The 23377-nt window shown below is 44.6% G+C and overlaps 1 protein-coding gene across 2 annotated transcripts in view; it reads left to right on the plus strand.

The window, feature by feature from the left end:
- Positions 1-23377, plus strand: part of tenm2a (teneurin transmembrane protein 2a) — a 214957-nt gene that overhangs the window by 66030 nt on the left and 125550 nt on the right. For both annotated transcript variants that reach the window (XM_076103209.1, XM_076103210.1), the window contains 3 exons: positions 1687-1731; positions 3265-3555; positions 11408-11458. In XM_076103209.1, coding sequence (XP_075959324.1) covers positions 1687-1731; positions 3265-3555; positions 11408-11458 — 387 coding nt within the window. The remainder of the gene's footprint in view (positions 1-1686; positions 1732-3264; positions 3556-11407; positions 11459-23377) is intronic.

Genomic DNA, 23377 nt, shown 5'->3' on the forward strand with positions numbered 1-23377 from the left:
ATGTTTGAAACAAATGACGGGTCTTTGTAAACCAGCGTCAATATGTAGTATTCAGTGTGGTCTGGAAGTTGTTGGGGCTGCATTGGTAGGGGCGTGCTGCTCCAAGTACCGGTGTTTTTTTGGGTCTCAATGCGGTCTGTCCGTCTGTCCGTACCTTCTCCTGATCTATATATCACAGCAATACCTGGAGGGTGTCTTCAAGTTTGGCATCAACGTCCACCGTGACTCAAGGATTTTGAAGGTCAAAGGTCAAGGTCACTGTGGCGGCCATTTCCATTCTCGTGATATCTTGGGATATCAAATTTGGCACAAACCCCACTTGGACTCAGAGGATGAACTGACTCGAATATGGTGATCAAAGGTCACTGCGACCTCACAAAACACATTGTTGAGTGTAACTTTAGGTCGTAACTTAGTGAAGCTCCCCTAACCTCAGCGAACTACTGCAGCAATTCAGTCAGATTAGAAAAACGCCTCCGTGTGTCGTTCCAGGGGGCACGGACAGATGGCGTATCTTGCCGTTCCACTTGGAGGAGTTGTGAGGTGGCCGGGTTTTTTCCAGTCACCTCACAACTGGCTTTTACTCACTTGTTAGTTAGGCCTCTGTTCCTCTTGTTCCTCCTATTTCACTTAATAGAGCCCCATTTTCATTTCAATTTGATTCAGCATACACTGATTGAGTCCCATCTTGTACATCTCATCTTTCCATGCAGGCTAGAAATTGCATTCTATCGTGTAGAGCGTGTTACTTAGTGTCTAGTAGCCCTAATTCTCTCTCTCTCTCTCTTTCTTTTTCTCACATACACACACATTTCACACTGTTTTACTGCCTTGGTTTCCCTTTCTGAAGCTCTGCCTTTCGGTCTAGTGGGAAAAGTACTCAAGGATGCATTCCATAATCATTTTTCTTTTCTTGTATCAATTAATGTAGTCCTACTCTCATTTGAATTAGATTCAGCTGGATGGAGGCTTTTCGTGTACGCTGAAATTCCGTAACATTTCTTTTCTGTTTTGTGCTCAACCGACAGACGAACGTACATGTCAGCGTGCACACAATGAGCGCAGCCCAGGGCATCTGCGGAAGCCGCTCAAGGCCTCGAAACAGCCATTAATGCGCATTATAAGCTCAAGAACGGCACCGAGAGAAAAAAAGCATTGATCTGATTAGAATGCGGCTCCTTATTTGGCCCCCACATCTGTCGTAGCGCCATGCTACATGCGATTGGTTTTGGATTTGCAGAATAACTGAGATAGATTTTCATGTCTGCTTCAAGCTGTCACGCCGATCAATCTCTCTCTGAGCACATGTAGATTGGCTGCACCCACCGCTCACGGTGATAAGGGGTGATTGGATTTTGCATATGTAATCACTGGTTATAGCATGTTAATTGCACGGAGCGGTGGCATGTGGGATGTAACATTAGATATGAGCGAACACACACACACACATACACCCACGCAAACACACACACACTTTGATGTTGTGCAACTGCTTCCATGTCGTGTTTTGTTTAGACTAGAGGACGTGTTCGCGTCCCAATTATTGTCATTGTCGTTGAATGGGATGATTTGCATAATCGTCACTGTGATTGTGGAGCAGACCGCTCTACCCTAGCGAGCAGTCTGGGGTTTTCGGGATGATTTTGCTCGCTGATGTTAAGGAACCCATGTGCTCTACTCTCTCAGGCCTGCTGGAGTTCTCGCCTGTCCTCCTGCGATACTTCATCTCAGGTATGGGTTCACTAATTAGAGTTAGAAACAGTAGTGCTGTAGTGTGGAACGTCAACACGTCGTAAGAGTCCCTTGTGTCACGTATAGTAAAGAAGTTTCCCTTTGTCATCCTTTGAGATTAGTAAGAGGAAAGGACAAAGAAGCGAAGAGGACGAGGAACGGTAATACCCCCCCCCCCCCCCCCCCCTCCCCTCCCCCACGCCTTGCAGTGCTTGGATGCTTGGGCAAGTGTTAGCCTAGAAGCTAAATCCACCTGTGGAGCTATTGCCTCTTCCTCTCTAGCCCAGCCCATCTGTTCGTCTGAGTAGAAGTACAGAGCCTGTCACCACTTTCCCCCGGGCTAAGTTTCCTCCCAGGCCCTCCCTCTCCTCATTACTTTCCAGCGTGACTCTCAAGTTTTTCAGCGAGGCTGTGAAGAGGAGACGTGAAGATCCAGCAGACGATTTTCATCTGCTTAATTCCTCTCTCTCTCTCTTTCTTTCTCTCTCTCTCTCTCTCTCTCTCTGTTTGATTGCGTCCGTACGCCTGATGAGTCACACTTAACCCAGTCACACAGCTGCGTGATTCCCGGCGCACTGATTCATCCCGTGTGCCGCCATCTCTCCGCTCGTCCCTCCGCTCGCCTCTTCGCTCGCCTCTCCGCTCGCCTTTGCGCTCGCCCCTCCCTCACAAACCGCTAATGAAGTGAATCACAACTGTTTTTCCCCCGATCCCTTTACCCCAACAGCTGATGGTGAGCGATTGCATCCACAATACTCTTTTAATTAGTATAGAGAATAAATTGGTTGAGCATGCCTTTTTCCTTAATTGCTTTTTCCTCAGCTTGGATTTAATTGGGCTGCGGCACTGTTTATTGATCTCCTTTGATGTGCTTTAATTTGGATAATTTTATATATTTATTTTGGAAGTGACGAGTCGGTTTGTCTTGAGGGGGAGCGCGTTAGGCGGCGGGGCCGGCACTGCAGCAGACTGCAGTGTACCCAGCGGGCCTTGGGGGTCCGGCGCGCGATGGCAGCGAGGTTGGCGAGGTGATCAAACCCAGAAGTCAGCGAAGCAGCTCCACTACAGTCTGAGAGGCCTCAAGTGAACAGCTCTGTGATCTCACATCAACACCTCGTGAATGCCAATGCAGAGCAGTAAGGCGAGGGAGGTGGGCCATCTAAGCCCGCTTTAGCAGGCCCGCGGGCCAGTACATACTCCTTCCAGCCGCTACTTTGTTCCTGATTCATGCTGTGTCATCTCTCCCCCTCCCGCCTGCCACAACAAAGACCAATTTTCAGCCTCCGCCTCCGTAGTTTCATAATTAGTGTGCCTCTCTGCGTGTGATTTTGGGTTTGTTTGCTAGATATGCGTGTGTGTGTGTGTGTGTGTGTGTGTGTGTGTGTGTGTGTGTGTGTGTGTGTGTGTGTGTGTTTGCTTGTGGGAGCATTTGTTTGTGTGGATGTTCTCCATTTACTGCTTTTCTTTTCTTTTCTTTTTTACCGATGTTACTCCCCACACTCCACCCGTGTAACTCCACTCTCTCCCTCGCAGGGGGCAACTTCACCTTGGCCGAGCTGGGGGTGTGCGAGCCGACACCCCCGCCCCACCCCGCCGCCGTCCCCTACTGTCCCGACCTGGGCCTCCTCCAGAGGGGTTACTCCCTCAGCGCCGGCTCCGATGCCGACTCGGACCCCGAGGGGCCGCTGTCCCCGGAGCGAGCCATCCAGCTGTGGTCAGGACGAGGACGGGTAAAGTCCCGCCGAAGCTCGGGAGTGTCCAGTCGCGAGAACTCCGCCCTCACCCTCACCGACTCTGACAACGACAAGTCTGACGACGAGTCAGGTAGGACAAAGGACTCCTGAAGGATGTGTGTATCAAAACACAGGCCCATTGGTTTGAGGGAAAGAGTGAGGGAGAGAGTGAGTAAGACGTGCGGGAGTGAGAACTGATCGAGGAGGACGCGTCGGAGTGACATAGTCTAAAGGGATTGTGAGTGAGAATATGAATCTTGGTCGATATTGTTGAAATCTTTAGAGCGCCAAAACAGACAGATTATATGAATTGCGAGTGAGTCTAATTTATTGATTGATTCTGTTTTCTGATCTGAACAACAGTGGTTGGACCCCCCCCCCCAAACCCCACAGAGCCATTCTTAAATTCATTCAATAGCACTTTGAACTCTACCCTCTTGTACCACATATCTGCTGAGATCTCACGACTGGTCTGCCAGTCCAAATCGAAAAAACTAATTGGAGCTGGAGCATTTTATCTTCTGTGATCCAACACTGAGATGCAAGTCACAGAGAAGATGCGTGAAGAGATCTTCACGCGAGTGCGAGAGTGTGATGTTGCCGGAGCGCCTTTCCATCCCCTGGCAACTTTGTTTACTGCCAGCTTCCCATTTCCTCGTTAATCTTGCCACCGCCGCCGTAAACCTGCGCGGATGCTTCGCCGAGGTGTCAATGGAGGTTAATGAAAAGTGGAAGGAAGGAAAAGCAACAGTCTAATTAATTGAATTCTCGGCGGGAACGTGTATCAGCTGCGGATCAACCTCTGTTGGACTGCGGGCCTCCGAATCAGGAACAACTTATGTCGGCTGATCAAAACTACTCAACACCTATTAAACACGTCAAGAAACACCTTCCCCGAGACGCGGCTCTCATCCCGCCGCCCGATAATTGCTTTGTGGTTAATTACCAAGCTAATCTCGCCGCCGCAGATATCAGCCGCAGCCGCCGCTCTCACTCTCGGTCTGTCTCAGGGCCAGGAGAACGCCATTGAGAGCTCCGTCGCCCGGCATTTTCCAGACCTCGTGAAATTAGCTTCTTAATCCCGCTCTACATTGCGATAATGGCTTGCCTGCAGTATGATCTCACTGAGTGATGACAGTTGAGAAGATCAAAAGTTGTTGTTTCGTCTTCACTTTCCAAGAAAGGAAACTTCATACGTTGATATTTCATCATGGGGGTATTTTTTTTTTGTGCTCCCACAGGATCCAGACATTCACTCGTCTGTTCATTCACTTTGATGATTATGTAGAAAATTGCTAAATTAAAGTCAATTCAACTAAATGCAAGTGTGCCTTCTACACGGAAGCTTTCAGGGAGGAACCGCCGGCTCACGCCTCTTCGGCTCGTCTCTTGGTTTCACAGACCAGACATTTAGATCAGGCGGTCTGCATTGCCGTCGCTGCCAGCGCGATGAGATCAGAGGCGGCGCGGCAGCCGGATAAAAGCACCAGGTGTGCGAGCGCGTCTGATCAAGTCAACTCGTTAGTTATTTAGTTGCTCTGAATGAGGAAAATCGCACCCTTTACTCTCGCAAACAGAACATCTGATACCGAATGCACGTCACACCTCAAAAAGCACCCCGGAGGGAGAAGGATTTCGCTCCCACCAGACACAACCCAGCCTCTGCGCCCCGAGCGGCGCAGATGCCGAATTTACAAGCGTGTGCGTTGCTGTCACTGTCTCTTCTATATGCTACTCTGTCTGTCTACGGGTGATGTGTGCGTGTGAGGAAGTGTAAAACAGGAGCAACGGGAGTGTCAAAACAGCAGGAGGAGGATCTGAGGGTCTAATAATAGCGGTTGACGGAGGCAGATGGAGAGACAACATCATAAACACATGCTAACAAATCAAAAAAGACGGCGACGTGCTAAAGCAGCACGCCGCGGCGCTCTCATCTCGCCGCGTCTCTTAACAAGCTTCAGAAGTCTCACCTCCACTTGCTTCTCCTCCTCTTCATCTGCCTCCTCTCTCCCGCCTTTCGTCTTCATCTTTTCAAGCGTCTTGCTCTGTCTTCTGCGGGCTCACGCTGCGCCTCTCGTTATGCACCTGTCAGTACGGCTTGCCAGCGTGACTGACAGGTGTCGGTTTAAGGGTCTAGGGTTCCCCTTCAGGGCAGGAGTGCGCACGTGGATGAGTGTGCACGTGCGCCCTATTGCAGATTTCACTGCCAAAATAGAAAGCCCTGCAGAGAAATGGTGACAGATATCACAAACCTCAGGGAAAGCACTATTTGTGTCTGTGTGTGTGTGTGCCAGTTTTTTGTGTGTCAGCAATGCTGCAGAGCAATCGCTGGATGAAATCACAGCTTTGTTTTGCCTCATTTCTTTCAACTTAATTACTCATTAGTGGATTAATATACTACACATGAACTCCAAAACAAGTTGAAAATTAGGGAGACTTTCTTGCCATATTTCAGGTTGCCTCACTACATACTGTTCTTTTAAATGGCAAAAACAGGACGAGTTGAAAAAAAACAACATAACAAAACCCGAGTCAATAACAAATTAAAGAGTGTGATCTTTTAGATGGATAGCATTCGTCAGTCATGGTGCCTGGTGCCTTTGCTAGTCTCAACACAATTAGCACCCCATATACACCTGAAGTAAACAAGTAGAACTCACAGAGAACTTTGAATACTGCTTCATGTTTTTTTAGCAGAACTTCTGCATGATATAATTATACATATATATATATATATATATATATATATATATATATATATATATATGTATATTTAACCACCAGCCTCATCCGGCAAAATCCCTTTAAAAAACACACGGTAAGAAGGTGAGTGCTTGGCGTCACTCCGTCGAAGCCAACATGACAGGCAGATATAGCCGCCAGATAGACCTTAATCTCGGAAAAAAGGAGACGTTTATCCAGCAACACCCTGATGGAACGTCAAAACATCCACAATAGAGCACTGAAACGAGAGTACATTTCGGCCCAGACACCGCTGCTCGAACGCCTGCCATGTAGGCAGACTTCTAGTGGATCATGCCCTCGCACTCTGGATCTGCAACCACAGTTGGGGGCAGAGCCATAGCTATTACATTGGACTTCTCAACAGGCATGCAGCCGTCACAGCGATCATTGATGCCATCCCGCCTACTAGCTGCTTAAGCTTTCGGATAAAGCGGTTTTCCTCCCGACTGAAATTAAGCGAGGGAGCGAGCGAGGTTACCGAGCTCCTCCTGACACGTGCCTGCTCTCGTTAGATCTTCCCCAGCTGCAACGTGGACAACCTGCTGTGTTTGGATGGGGAGGGACATGGGGCCTCCCACTTCCTGGTTGTAAGACTGGGCCAGATAAGCTGCCAGGGACGGCTCCGTAGGAGGAGGATTGATTAAGCCAACCTTCTCCGCCCAACTAGATCCAAATACTGTCCCATAACCAAGCGGTTTATGCCATGAGGTTAACTCAGAGATCAAATCAAAGGCTATTTTTCACCAATTATAAAAATCTCTCAAACTGTGACGGCTTCTGAGATGGCAGGTTACCACCAACAAGAGCCATTAAAACCGTCTTTGAGCAGGTCCCACAGAGCTAACTAACCCAACTTGGCAGAGGTGTTCTTCACGAGGTATATGGTATATATTGATATTTTGATAACTCACCATATTAGTCAATGGAGGGGATTTGCGCAGTTTTCATGGTGATGGTTCAGTTTAGTTTGGATGTTTTCTTTCCAATAGTCTGAGAGAAGACATATTATGGAAGCGAAATAGCCCAAAATCTCAAAAATGGCCGGCGCATGAATAAAAATGTTATTGACCGAGCTGTAGAATCACAGTATGAATTCCAGTGTAAGTTGATGAACAATAATACGCACACATATTGTGCAAACACACAGATTGACTTTCAGAGGCCGTGAACACCCAGATGAGGGAGGCCCCTGACTAGTGTGCAGGTTTACAAATTCATCCTTCTCCTCTGCAGACCTCTGGCACCTGTTAAATCAGTTTCTAAAATAAACTCTGTGATTATTTTTTCATTTGTTTTTGTTTTTTTTCATTTACTGCTAAATTCCAATTACCGACAAGTATGTAAAGCCTGTTAAATTAGTTTCCTAAATGCAACTCAGGGATTTCTTCCCTACATCCAGCTTTATTGTCAAGTATTGAATAAAGACACTTTGCTTTTATTGCCCCTTCCAGACACTATTAAAATAAAGAGACTAGAACGTCGACTTGGCAGGGCCAATCCGAGTTTCGTTTGCACAAGCAGCACAGTGAGACAAACAAATACAGGGCGTGGAGAGTGGCAGTGGGAGATTTCATTTTGGCAAAGTGGAGGAGGAGATTTACTGTCACGCTGTGCACCGCCTCGTAAAATGTCCGTCTGGAAACACAGGCGGGAGAATAGGAGCGCTTGTAAATTCCCACAGCAGTGCCTGATGACTGCATCCAAACTGCATTGATCAGGAGGGAGAATGATTAAAACATGCATTAGATGAAATAAGATCAGGCTTTGACATTGATTTAAACCTGAAGCCCAGGGCGGACTTTATGGCCACAATCCATAGTCCAGTGCTCTACACATGCTTGTGTGTGTGTGTGTGTGGTCTGTATGTGTGTGGCCCCCTCATTAAAGAGCACCCTGTTAAGGAATCAGGCAGAGTATAATTCAACTTCACCATTGTTTTCCGTCAACAAATCTTGGCTTTACTCACACAGCCGACTTTATGTACTCGCACCGGCCCCGCCCCAATCAACACACGCACTCCGATTGGCCTCTCTCAGGCGACGTCTCCTCTCCTCCTTCCCTTCTCCGGCTCAATCTCTCCATCTGGCCCGACTGGATAATAAATCACAGGGCGGTATTGTGACGTATGTGACAGGATGTATTAATCCGGTAATTAGAGAATGAAAAGGTGGCGCTAAATTTAGTCTGGCCTTTCCGCCTAACCCCCGCACCCCTGTCTGGGCATGCTCAATTGCCTGGTTTCCCTCACTGGCTCCCTTCATTTGTTGGATCATTTCTTTGCTCTTAGAAGTTGGTTTATGTTTCTTAAAGTTTATATGTTAATTCTCTCTCTTTTCTTTTTTTTTTCTTTTTTTTTTTGACAAGCAGAAAAACTTTTACAAATGCCCCACATCTGCATTTTGTATTCATTTTTTTGGGTAGCTGGAGCTGTAATTATGCTTTATAAAAGCCGCGTTGGGCAAAGTGATTCCTGATTAACTAATCAAATCTGCTAGCACAGGTGGCAGAGTGCCTGCACCCGTGCTGTCCTCTTTATTCTTTCTTTTTTTTTTTTTTTTTATATACCGCCATAAATCAAACCAAATCAACCACGCTCATGTTGTACCCCTGAAAAAAGGGGGATAAATAATCACGAGAGTGATATGATGTTTTTCCTCAGCAAGAACTTTACTGCAATCGTTTGTACAAAAATACAATCATTTACACAGGAAGAGATTTACAGGAGAGTAGAGAGTACATACGCTATTTATGTTAAACACTATTCAAAGTATTACTTTAGATATTTCCCCGAGCACAAACTAGCTTACATTCAGTACTGTTAAAACTCTCAAAGTGCATAAAACATATTCTACAGATAAAACAAATAAAATATCACTACTAAATATTACCGTCTGTGTACATGTGAATTCACAAAATGGTGGCAGTAGACGCAGCTACTATTACACGCGGGAACTCACGTAAATTACACACACTACAGTACTCTCTGTAAAACTTAGCTCTAAAGTACCCAAAAATGTAACAACATTCTCTTAAAACATAGGACCATGTTAGCAGATTCATACCGACATGTTAACGCTGTTTAAAATCCACAACATACCTGAAAAAAGGGGGATAAATAATCACGAGAGTGATATGATGTTTTTCCTCAGCAAGAACTTTACTGCAATGAGGAAAAGATCGCGATTTCCCCGAGATATGTGGGTGGAGACCAAAGCAATCGATCTCAGACTCAAGATCAAGACCACTATGTAGATCAGTTTAACACTACGTATCCAACTACACAATTCAGAACAAAACAAACGATGCAAGAAAACACAATCTTATTATCTCAACCACGTATTCATGTGTGATGTGTTTTAACTCCTGGTTTCCGTAAATCGTAAAGTTATCTATGAATGATCCTCTCAATCACATTACATTCCACACAATAGACCATGAAATTACTATTTTCCTTAACTTATAAAAATGCATGTTTTCCAACTTGTCACACTCACGTCAGCTGATGTGTCGTTGCTTTAGGGAATGTTTCGAAGTGGCGTGCTCAAAGGATTGTCTTGCAATCAAGGTAAATTAAGATAATGTTTAATCATGATCATTTTGAATTTTGAATTAAAAAGGGCTCTGTACTTTGGAATACATGTTATAATTATATGTCACGCCGTGATTGTAGGAGCCTTTTCTTTCCCACTCGCAGCACCAGTAACTCGGTCCATGCAGCTCCTGTCTATCAAATCAAAGCAACACTTATAGAGTTGGACTGGCGGGGTCCCCTAAGACCGCCGGTTGTCCCCTCAGGGTCTCTGTGTGCGCGTGTGAGTAAGAAACTGAGAGCTAAGGCTTGCGCGCGAGCGTTGGGGGCATTAGCCTCTGATTGAGTTTTCGGAGAGCAACGCGGGGTGCGAAAAGGCTCGACAATGGTCTAACTGAATTAGTTGCTTGTGATGAATGGTGTGTGAGAGCAGCACTGACAGCTCGCTTTCACAAACACACGCCAAAGTGAGTGCGTGCGCGTGTCTGACGGGCATGTACGCCTCCACACTTCACCTACTGGTTCAAGGACTTTTTGTCCATGCAGCGAGAGCTCAAATGCTGGAATGAGCAAAGTAGCGGTGGACACACACACACACTTACACACACACACACACACATATGCGCGTGGCGTGTATGTGTAAGTGCCCGTATTTGGGTTAAACCTAGAGTCTGCAAAATGCCCCGTGGTCAAGATCAATAAAGATTGGTTCATTCAAAATACTGAACTCATACGTGTTCACAAACACGGGCGATGAATAGAAACATTTGCTTGGACCAGAAGTGAGGACACGCACAAAGAAGGACACACACGCAGGGAGGCAAGTGCTCACACAGACGCACACACACACAGAGATGCATAAGAGCAGTGTTTAATAAAAGCCTCGGGATATTGATCACAGTAGATGGATGCTAACTCACATTAAAGGGAGTCAAGCCCGGAGTGATGGAGAGAGGAGGAGGAGAAGAAGAAGTGGAGGAAAACATGAACGGATGAATAAATGGAAAGGGAGAGATGAAGGAGGGATTTTCACACACAGCTGACATTGAAGATCTTGTTGTGAGGATGCGGCAGGTGCATCTGCAGTGAGGGCCCACCCTTACTAACAGTATTATTATCAGGTGGCAGAGAGTCCCAGGAGCGGGGGGAGTATCGTTGGCGTCGGATTTGTAACTTGCTGACGACCGTGCTGCCGCCCTAATAGGGAATTTAGTTAGCTGTAATGGCCTCTCATGCCATCTTCAAAACCTGCCAGAGAGAGAGAGAGAGAGAGAGCAAATTGAGAATTCTCCAGCCAATTATGAGCGATCATATTTTCCTCTGCATGTCTCTGAAACTAGTTTAGTAGTTTAATGGTCAGTGCTTTGCCTCCTAATGAAGGCTGGAGGTATCAGATTGAGTGTCAACGGGGGGGGGGGGGGTGAAGAAAGGTGGATGATGGGAGGCCGCAGTCACTTTTACCATTTATTTACTTCACTCTTTCTTCATTTACTTGTTTGTTTATACCATATCTTGTATCCATTTTTGAATTCAGTTCTACGTTTCTTTCTTGTCCAGTTTATTTTACTCACAAACTCACACTTCCTGTCTGTCATAACCCTTCTTTTGTTTCTGTTTTCTTGTTTTTCTTTCTTTCTTTCCTCCCTTCCTCCCACTCCCTCTCCCCCAGCGTACCTAGATGATGAGGAGGATCAGGATCCGTTTGGGGACTATGTAATCAGTAAGTCACGTCTGACTGTGGCCTCTCCTAGATTACTTGGGCCACCTTTGGCCCATCTGCTTCTGTGCGATTGTGTCTGATGTGCTTCTGTGCCCTCTGCTGCCTTTGTCTGTGCGTGATTCACTGTTTTGTCTATAAGTTGATGTGTTGTTGTGGGGTTTTTTTTATGAAAGAGGCTGTTGCACACAATGTAATAGATTCAAACTGGGCTCCAGCTGAGAGTACGACATTATCCCCGCGTCGGTTCAAAGGCTTGCTCTTTTTGAAAGTGTGATTGCACATATTACTGTAATTGTCGTAATGAAGCATTTCCTTCAGCTCATTGTTAAACGTTGCCAGGACGTTGGCGTTAAGGTGGAAAACAACAAGGACAGTCGAATAATTGCTTTCTGTGCATTACTCTTGTTTCATCCGATACAAGCCGACCAATTGTTCTCTTTCACATGCCTCATCTACATTTACGAGCTCCTTTCATTATGATCTCCTGTTCATTAGCGCACGTCCAACTGGTTAATCTCTTTGCACTTGATCAGAGAAAATTTCCCAGAGGGTGAGTTTCTTTTTTTTCTTTCTCTCCCTCCTCGACTACCGGAAACTCCGGCGTATTTACTCGCGTCTCGGAGATTGTTTGTCTCTGCGAGCGTGAATTAGTGTTAATGCTCGTGTTATTGGGCTGTGGAGTTTTCATCTGTTTTCATTAGTTGAATGAGAGTGAGAGAGAGTGAGAGAGAGTTGACTGCGTAAGGAAGGAAGGAAGGAAGGAAGGAAACTCAACCGATGTGTGTTGGGAGGTGAAGGTTATTTTTTTTTATGCCATACGGGTTGTACAATAGGATTTGTCGGGCACATTATGAACATGTTCGACGTGATACTTTAGGTCACAACCTCGGAGTGAATAGTAAAGGAGTAAGACATCCAGCAAAGAGCGGAGGAGATAACGGAGCACAGGTTCTCTGTGCATGGAATCATGTAAAGGTTAATCTTTTATATAAAAAAGAAAGCGGTGAAATCTGGTTTTACAGCGCGCAGGCATAGGGACGCACAATTACAGTAGGTGAACTCACATATATATATATGTGAAATCAAGTATTCTATTGATTATTGAATTAGTTAATAGAGTAATCGGATCAAGAGCAGTAGCAAATATGCAAAAGAGCAGATAAGATGGCACAACTAATTGTATTTTTTTTTTTTGAAAAATCAACATTTGAATTGCATACAATAATATTATCTGACAAAAGTAAGCCCTGTTAGTGCATGTAAGTGCCATATCATATTCTAAGTGTAAAGGTTTCAGAAAAATGATTTCAACAGTCCCGAAGTCAGTGCAAACCTTCATCTATAGTCATCGTTTGCACAAAAACCCACTTAATTCAAATTATTAGGAAATACATGATTGTATATTTATTGATATACTTGCTTTGATTACAAGAAAAATCTCACCATTAGTAGTTTTACTTATGTATTATAAGCTGCTTATTCCTAGTATATTTTTTCTGATATATGTTTTATATTTCTGTGAAAACATCTCCTTCAAAAACTAAATTTGACCAGATTATATAGCTCGGAAACTTCTACATTTGTCCTGACTGACACATAAACAGTATATAAATAGTGGAACTTGACACTGACATTTCTAAAAGGAACTTCTGTTAATATAAATTCAGACGCGGCTCTCCTTGTTAAATTAGAGTACCTGTATGAGGCAAAGTTATCACAGCTGATATTTACTGATGTTAATTTCCCTCTGTGCCTTATTTTATTACTTTCTGTCTGTGGAAACACATCAGAAATATGCTATTTGCTGTTCACAGGTTGGTTTCTGGTGAGTAAATATTCACGACTTCATTGGAAATGAAAGTCTTGAAATATATTTGATTTGCCCTACAGCGCATATACAGTATGCAAATACTGGGAAGGATAACACCTGAACACTTCCTATATTTGGATGAATTTCCCTCAATATGTAAAGTAATTTTAGAGAAAGCTTTCAGAGTTAAGTTGTGTCACAGAAAAAGGAAACTGACAGTTCATCACTGACACTGATGTAGAAGATACAGTACTATCAATAGCCAAAGCCTGACAATTGCACTAATCAAAAGCTCTCTTTCTCCTGCCACCACTTATTAAAGCACTATTTCATTTATTGCTACATTTGAACTTTTTAGCTCTTCAGCAGCGTTCAATTTCCAACAAGAACTTCCCCGGCTGACACCACAGGCTTTCTCAATTTATTTCTACATTTTATACCAAAGGAATATTAAGTTCTTGCAAGAAGTAAGGTCCAGCATACACAGTGAGACATTATTGGTCTGTCTCTTTCTCATTTAAATTAATTCAAAATGAGAGAGAAATATACACCTAAAGTTACCAACTAACCTTAATCATATTCCTCAGAAGGACATGAGTTTAGTGCAGCATACGATGGAACAATTACTGAGCTATCAACCGGGTCAAAACATTCAAACAGATGTCACCTCACCTGTCCACAGAGTGATATACAACCCACCGGTGACCGTGGAGGACATCAGGCTGCACCGTCATCAATCTTGCAACTGGCAGTTAGGCAATAGTGTATACATAGGTGGAAAGAACAGCCATTGCTGTTACAAAAGCGGACCATTATCGACTCATATACTGGTTTCGCCATCAAACATGCAAATGTTATTGCCTACGTGCAACTATCCCGCTATTCTTTTACTGATACGTTTGCTTTAAGTTTGCCTGTGGAGTTTTTTTTTGTTGTGAGACTAATTAAGGGGTTCACTTCTGGTTTTGAAATGTCTTTTTTTTCCAGTGTGCTTGAAACTAAGAAGTGCGTCGTCAAAGTGATGTTACCCTTAGTTTAGCCACATGGCTCCAATGATGGCAGTGTTGGTCTGTTGGTCGCTCCACCACTTTGTTCCAGAATGAAACATCTCAACAGCTATTGGATGATTTGCGTTGGACTTTGGTGCAGATATCCACGCTGCCCAGACGGTAAATCCCAATGACTTTGTTGACCCCATGACTTTCCCTTTAGTGGCACCATGAGGTTGACATTTATGTTTCTAGGTGAAACATAACGCCATTGGATGGATTGCCATTCGAATTTGCTACAGACTTTCATGTCCTCCTCGGGATGAATTGCACTAACAGCTGTACTTTGTGTTCCATGATAATTAGCAAATGTTAGCACGCCATGGAATAAGTTACCTGCTAAGCACTTGAGTTATCGTTGTGAGCATGTTAGCATGCTGATGTTTGCATTTTCTCCCAAAGCAGCACAGAGCGGCTATGTGGACTAAACATGAGCTGGTACCAGTTCTTTGGATCTTTGGTTGGAAATATTCCAGAAAGCCGGCAACTTGTTAGACATGAAATCAAGAGTAACATCTTATTCCAGGGCTGCACAGTTAATCAAAATGTTATTGAACTCACAATATGGCCTACTGCAATTTTAATATCGCATTTGTTCAAGGCGAAATGTGAGTGAAATAACCTTTCAAATCAAATATTGTCTCTCTGTCTGGCTTTGTTTGTTTGGTACAAATCCCAAAATCACACCTTAGTTATTTTACGTGTGTTTCAGTGAAAATAAGAATAATGAATAAGAAATAATGAGGGAAAAAACAATCATTCTCTCGAGAAAATCACATCCCAATTGCAATATCAGTCAAAATAATTGCAATTAGATATTCTTTCACAATCGCATACAGCCTTATCTTCAACCGCAAACATAGTCCATTCACTAATTCAAATAAGCTTTGTAGTCTATATGTATCATGTGAGTATTGTGTTTGTTGAATTGTTCTATTGTGCTGTGAGAGGAGAAACAAGCACTAGCAATACAGAAGAGATGTTGTACAACTGAGGAATACCACCACCCTTAACACAATAAAGGCTATTTCCACATGTATCATTATGTGTGGATGATATATGTTACCTTAAGCTGTAACGGACAACCTTATTGATCTTTAGAAATGTTGTCTGAAGAGGAGGGTCTGAGTTTTATAATGCTGTTTAGCTTTCGTTTACGAATCTTGCGTTTATAGTATCGAGCTTATATCAAGCGTTTAATGGTGTGAAAAAAACAGTAAGAATTTGACTTTAAGTGTGAGTCGATTCAAATTATTCATATTAATAAATCAGGAAGCGTTAACCCCGTCACCCCTGCAGATTCGTTGGCATGTCCATCATAATTAACTCAAATTGCACGGTCCAAAACGTTTCCAATTGATGCCACGAAGCAGCCAGAAATAGTGGCATTTTGGACGTGAACATTTCGTGTGTTTTACAGCCAGAATGATCTGCTAGGACAAGCAGATGGTGTCAAACAGTGCGGAGAAAAAGTGATTCATCGAACTTTGAAGCCATTTAAGGGGAAATTTAAGGGGGAAATGTACAGTTCAAGTGGTTAATGCAATGTCTAAATGCACCACAGCAAACATTTCCGCTGGGGATTTATTGGATCTGCCAGATCGCCCGCGGTGGAAAGATGCTGAGGTATGTGAAGACATAAAGTTTGCAATCCATGTTTTGCATGACAACAAAGCACAGTGCGACAGGGGTAACAGCCTGGAGACTGCTGACAGATCACAAGCTGAATTTATTGTTTGGAAGTTAGCAGCCACACTGTCCCGAAGAAAAAATCCTGCAGGACAAGTAGTAAAAAAAAGCCTAAAATGTACGAGCAGTAGAGGGCAAATTTTATGAGATGGAGTGAATAGGGGAGGGAAGCTGCGGGAGACCAGATATCATTCAGAGGTTGTTTTGTGTAGTTTCTAGATGGAACGGTTCCAGCAGCTGTCACTTTATTGTTCCAGCATACAAATAAAAACAGAAATGAGAGTCAGTATCATCATTAACAGAATGGAATCAACCATGTAGTTAATACACCTTCATGGTACCCACTTTTTTTTTTTGTACACATATTTTAAAAATAGAACCCATCCGGCACAAGTTCATTCAAAAAAAAAAAGAAAAGGCTTCTCCACTGTCTCTACATCAGCACGTAGCAGCTGCGCTTGGCGTTCGGCGCTTCCGCCTCCAGCAGAGTGATTATGACAGGCTGATTGGTGTTTTGTTTTCCCGGGGACGGGAAGATCAATGCGGGGCTGATAGCGAGGGCCGGGCCCGCGAGCGTGGAGGAAGGATAAGAGGGAAACGGGGGCTGAGGCCCTGTCGCTTTCGAGTAAGGAAAACGGGGATCAAGAGATTTTAGGCGAGGAGAGGATGGGGTCAAATGTAGATGATGGAAAGCGGTTTGGAGCGGGGAATTTAGGGGCGATTTTAGCGGATCGCAAAGGAGGGGATGGAGAGCTGATGGATTAAGAAACGGGGAATCTAAGGAGGAGGAGCGATCGAGAGGAAGATCCAGATTTAACAGTACAGTAGAAGAGATGGTTGAGGATTAACATTCTGTGACTGTCTGCGAGCGCTGGGATAATCTGCGGCGTCCCGCGGAGCGCTGTGGGGAGCACACCACACTCAGGGGGGTTGAGACCTGCTGCCAGGCCTGCCACTGTACACTGTGCGAGTGTGTGTGTGTGTGTGTGTGTGCGTGTGTGTGTGTGTGTGTGTGTGTGTGTGTGTGTGTGTGTGTGTGTGTGTGTGACTTTCAGTCTAGGTGTGGCAGGTGAAATGAGGTGCTGTTTCCAGCCCCCCGCCGCGCTGCGTTCTAAACATCTTGATGGATATGCCCCACGGGTGGCAGGAGCTGGGTGTGGCACAGGCGTCCAGCGCCACTTCATCCCCCACTCTTCACTTCCCCTCTATGATTTAAAAGATGGGGGGGAGAAAAAAAAATATCTGCAATCCAGCATAATAAGTGCACACGTTTTCCTTCCCTACGCGGGCGAGGAGGAGTCAGTGGCTCCTTACAGAGCTTTAATCCATATTGATTTGTGCTTCATGCTGTCTCATCGAATGGAGCGCAGCACCGTAGGGCACCGCACAGCACGGCGAGGCATGGCGTGGCATCAGCTTGCAAGTCTCTGCTGGCCGGTGTTTGTGTGTTTGTGAAACAGAACGAAAGAGAGAGAGAGAGAGAGAGAGAGAGAGAGAGAGAGAGAGAGAGAGAGAGAGAGAGAGAGAGAGAGAGAGAGAGAGTACCCGATGCAGTTTAATAGCAACGTGGAACCTTTTCACTGAGAGCAGGTCTGCATAATCACATGTGGCACGCGTGCACTCACCTGTAAAATGTCATTGTTAAACTGTGATTAAAGGCGTACTCCTGCTATAAAGATTCACTCTTAAAGTAGCGGGCTCTCTCTCTCGCCTCTCCAGCCTGAAGCTCGGGTTAAGCATCAAGTAGCTAATGTATGTAATTAGCTCTGATTGGACAGTTATTTTCTCCCTATAACACAATACCGAAGCACAACAAAGGAGTCCATCTGTAAGAGACATTTCACCACACAGTGTTTTTCCTCTGCAAGTCCCAGTAGCTTGTTAGGATTAAATCCTCTTCGATCGAGGAGCTGTTCACCGCCATGATCGTCTTCTCCCACGTTTAGTTTGAAGTGCTGATTGTGTGATGGAGTTGTCTCTGTGTGTTTTGTATATATTTGATTTAATGTGCATACATGACATCAGTTTGATTTCAACTTTTGACCCACTAAATTCTTTTTAAATGATCTTTTATGGAAGTAACGTACATACCCCTTTGACTTAACACAAGAAAAGTATGGACACGGTAAATATGTGGAGTTTTGTGAAATTGAGTCTGAATATATTTAGCTTAGATGTGTTGCTGAATGCTATTTGCTGCAGCTAACCACTAACTCAAGCCCACCGAGCTCCACGTGAAGGGGCTAGCTGGTTAGCGTGCTCATTGCAGTCGATGTCTCTGCAACACAATGCAAAAGGGGCTCTTGCCATAACAACAATGTAACCTCTTCACACTCTGTTGATAATGTGCACCCTTAAAAACGCTGTATCCTTCACTTTCATTCATGCAATTCAATTTAGAGCCTCCCTTCCTGGTATTTCCATTTCTTCAGAACTACATACCCTTAGTTCAGAATTATATACGCTTTCCATTAAAAAATAATGTCAGGGGAGCATCAGGGTTATTTTCTCAAACTTTGGAAATCTCCTTGCAGAGCCTCAGAAACCATTATACAGCTGTTGTTATTAACTGATGAGGTTGCTTTTATTTTGTATCTCAGAGGAAGAAAGAAATTGTATTCACTGTATATCATTTCTAAATTTTCAATTTCCATTTATCAATGAAACCTCCTAGCTCGTAATTGGCATGCATGATACTTTGACGACCTCGTGTTGTGTATTTATTGCCCTGCAGTTGTGTGCATTCATGAAGCCAAATCCTTTGCTCAGCCACTGTATAGATACCAAGCGAATACACAGACCTGATTAAAGCCCCACTGTTCTGCTGAAGGAAAAACAAAACAAAAAAAGAAGCGGCAGCGCTGATGTCAATATTTCTGTTAAAAGCGTTTCTTCTCCGCTCAATACTTGCTTTAATAGGTTGGCTTTGTTTTGCGAGGAGTCAAATGGGAGGAAAGAGAATAGATGAATAAATCTATATTAGAGTCTCTAACCTCTGATTGTGCAAGTCCTCTTGTTTCGCCACTTAATACTCGGAGCTGGCTAATCATCAGACACGTCCCTGACTCCATCTTCCATCTCGCCATAACCGAGCGCGGAGACACTCTGGCATCTCAGCTGGTCCCAAATCTCCCTTTCTAAACCCCTTCCATGGCTAAGCCAAGTATCAGTTGTACAGGCAGTGAAGCTCAAGCCCAGGAAACATGAGGAGTGCGACTTTTTGGATCGTCCTCAGCTGTTTTGTTTTTTGGGCCTTTTCCTACCGTCTTGACTTTACAAATAGGCGCATGAGAAGCGTTTTAGTCTGTCCTCTCTCTCTCTCACTCTCTCTCTCTCTCTCTCTCTCTCTCTCTCACTCTCTCTCTCTCTCTCTCTCTCTCTCTCTCGACGTTGTCGCGCTGAGAGCTCAGCCCACTTTAGTTCTCCGGCATACCTGTCCCACCGGTTCCAATCAATAGTACACCCCGGTCACCTTTATATCTAATCAATGGGTCGGCCTGGACCACCACCGGCCTCTGTTCCCACTGGTCCCTTTGCAAAGTCATAACTATCTATTTTAGGGCACACAGCAGCAAGTCGCTGCAATCAATAACAATGCATACAATGCGTAAGCCCCGAGCTGATTCCTGGGATCAGCTCGGGGCCAATCGAGGCGTTTTTTTAAGAGATTGGTATGAACTATGCAAAGACAAATTGGTGGCATTCTCCATTCGAGCCATCTGGCAGAGATGCACCAAGACTGTTGGTAGAAGCAACCAGAGCTGCTTTGGATTTAAAAAAAAATATATATGGTGGCTTTCTTTACATTTCAGCAACATTTTTGCAGGATTAAAACACCAAATGTAGTGCTGCTGTCGGTTGAGCACTCATGCTATAAGGATAAAGAGAGGCAGCACTGCCACACTGGCACTCCTCTATTCCAGAGATATATGAAATACTTCAGGATGTTGTACGAAATGAGGTTCAGGCTACGACTGTGCAGTCGTATTAGGTAGAAAACACCTGTAATAAACTCAATCTTAGAACCAAAGTAAACTTAATAACCCGGAGTGGCCCTCCAGTGCTAGATTATCTTCAAGTGTTACTATATCCAATCCAAACGACTTACTGGAACCTTGTTACCTTTATGTCCTCGGGTAAAACACGCTGCTCTCAAAACAAGTTCACGTGATAATAAGCTGGACGTATCAGACTAGTCAGTTTTGATCATATTGACACATATTTGGTCAATATGCTACAGTCACCACTTTTCACTGCCCCCCACCTGAGCAGTGGACTATGTCAGAACCCTCCACACCAGATCAATATTGGTATGTTCCAGTCACCTCTGTAATGAATGCAACACACAGCCCTGCTGGACCTATTCGAAATGGATTGACCAATCGCAGGTCGGTAGACCGCTATTGTCTCTTTGTTTCCGTCCAAAGACGGGAAGAGACATGACACCGCTAAGTATAACACTGGGACATTTTGCAACAAGAAGCACTGTGAAATTCTCAAATGTCTTTATCTATTTAGCAGAATCACATTTTCAGTCTCAAAGCCTTTTGTATCATGTCGTCACAAGCTTACATATTGATTTTACTTACTTTTGTTCCAAGGGGGGGGGGGGACATCATTGTGAATTTTTCTCCATCAATGTAGCCGACCTGAGGTGCTCAGATCGCTCCAGCAGCAGCACTTATTTGTCTGCTGCCACGGGACATTTGCAGTGCCTGGCCACTGTTTGCTTTTTAACCGTATTCTATTCATTCTTCTTTTCCCTCCTTCAAAACAACTCCCCCCCCCCCCCCCCCCCCCCCCCCTCGGTCTTCAGCTATTCATTCTCACAGTGTGTGTGTGTGTGTGTGTGTGTGTGTCTGCGTGTGTTCCTGTGAGCCGCGAGGAGGCAGAGAAGCTATATCTGGCCCCATCAGAGTGAAAATGTCAAGAAAGCGTGCAAAAAAAAAAGGAAAAGATCTGTATGTGTCTTTGCTGCGTAGATTCACCTGATCCTTCAGCCTTCTGCTCTGCCAATAGCGCCGTGCGGTGTCTTTGTGCGCGCACATGCCAGCGCCTCAATCACTGTTTTTGTTTTGTTTGTTCGTGCCTAACTTCGCGTGGGCATGCGTGTCTGCGAGTGTGAGTCAAAGAAGAGTGTTTGACTTTTTGGAGCAGATCTCATACCTGCCTTTCTTCTCCATTCTCTCCTTCATTGCTTTTGTTTTTCCGTCTTTTAGTTCTTCACACGTCTACTCGATCTTTTTTAGTTGTTTTTTTTCTCCACCTAACTAAAATTCATCATGAAAGCATCCCATGACCTCCTGAGGCCAAATATAGAAGGAAGTGTTTGTTTTTTATTCATTTTCTCATATATATATATATATACCGGAGGGATGAACACCCTTCTCACAGAAAATATTCCCTTATTTGGGGCTTTTGAAGACACATATATATGGCGGTATATAAATATGGTCCTACCCACTAATATATATATAACTTGGAAAACAAAGGAGCAGTTATAGATGCGTGTCAGTAACATCAACCGTGCTGGAACAGGCTTTGGAGTATTCTGGCACACACAGTGTTGGACACAACCTACACATATCCACACACACGTACACAGAAATGTTCACATGCATGCAGACAGAAACCACACATACATCAGTTAACAATTAGCCATAAGTGTGCTTGACTCTCTATGTTAAGGACCCATCCTGGTGATGTGGGATGAGAGGTATGAGAAGTGAGAGATTACTCACCCTTTTCCAATACGCCCACGTGCACACACACACACACGCGCACACACGTACACGTACACACACACAAACCTCGTTCCCTCGTCGATCTGTCACGTGCTTAAAAAACAAAATCCTATTTTGCGTTCTCTGGCCCACACATTTACACTGTGGCACAGCGAGGTGCACGTTATGAGTGTAACTAGCTCTGTAGCAGTGTCACATAGCCGAGTCCCTGCCTAATCAGGCACACACACACACACTTGCACACACACACTTGCACACACTTTGCAGAGGCCATGTGTTGGGATGGCGATAGAGGGTTGGCAGTTGGCAGACAGACAGCAGACGCTGTTCTTCGACATCAAACGTCTCCGAGCAGAACCTCACTTTCATGCCTACCCTCTCTCTCTCTCTCTCTCTCTCTCTCTCTCTCTCTCTCTCTCTCTCTCTCTCTCTCTCTCTCGCTCTCATTCACTCACACACACACACACACACCGTCAGGCTCCCACACACAAACACAAGAACGCACATTTCCTCTGATCTTCCTGCCAGAACTCAAAAGACTTGGAAGGACCAATACACACACACACACACACACACACAGAGGAGCAGGCACATACACACTGACACGTACCCGAGCGGTAAAAAGTGAATTAAATTCGTCAGCCATTGTTTAAACCGACTCTGTGAGACCTAAGCACAAGTTTCACGTGTGGCTTGAAAGTGATTCAAACTATTTTATTCAACCTCTAGACCGAAACCAGTCGGGCTTGTTGATCTTGACTACAGCCCCAGACAGACACATGCAAATACAAGAATACGTTGTGTAAATAAGACATACATTACAGCACAGTGGGGGGGCTGAGGAATTAAAAGGACAAGCCTGAATACATTTGTAGGGAAACATAACCAAATCGGGTGCGTCTATTTGGGGCACTAGTCATCACTCTCCACCACCATCATCTAAATCCCCAAATTAGGAAAGATCATCTGTATTCTGGTTCCAGAGACTTGGAGAATCTACGTCAAACGCTGAAGGTGTACAAACACACAAAGTGCACTAAACCTCTATGATTTCCTCTTTCGTCAGTACCTCCGCACATAAAGTTCCTCCGAATGGCTATTTCAATCCAGATCGACTTGTTTATAAATGTAAAGTTTTGTTGGTTAATCAAATTAGACTTCTGTATCGACTCCATTCGGGAGAAAGCGGCAGAAACAGAATTGAGAGTGATGTAAACGTCTTGATTAAACATCGGCTTAGCTTCACTGAATGCCGTCTCGCTTGTGCGTGATGGATTAACGGTGAAGGACAGTGACAGAGGGAGGACTCAGACAACAGACAAGATGGAGAGATATCACACCGATATGATTGATAAGATGAAAAGTGATTCATCGACCCGTCTTGACCCAGCGACAGCTGCAAATTGAGCCACGGGTGGCGAGCCGGCGGAGGTGAGATTGACTCCTTGTGTCTTGAGAAAAGTTGAGAGGAGGACTCCAGACGAATCCTGTAAAATAAATCAGAGCCAGGGGAAGTGAGCAAACCTGCAAGCAGTGCATTTCTGTTCATTGAGCTTCACCTGCCTCTACATTTAACTAGAGATGCTTTATTTAATAAGTGTTAGGCATGCCCCCCCCACACACACAA

This window comes from Anarhichas minor, unplaced genomic scaffold (genome assembly GCF_050575085.1).
Source record: "Anarhichas minor isolate MPS153535 unplaced genomic scaffold, ASM5057508v1 ptg000028l, whole genome shotgun sequence".
Lineage (NCBI taxonomy): Eukaryota > Metazoa > Chordata > Actinopteri > Perciformes > Anarhichadidae > Anarhichas > Anarhichas minor.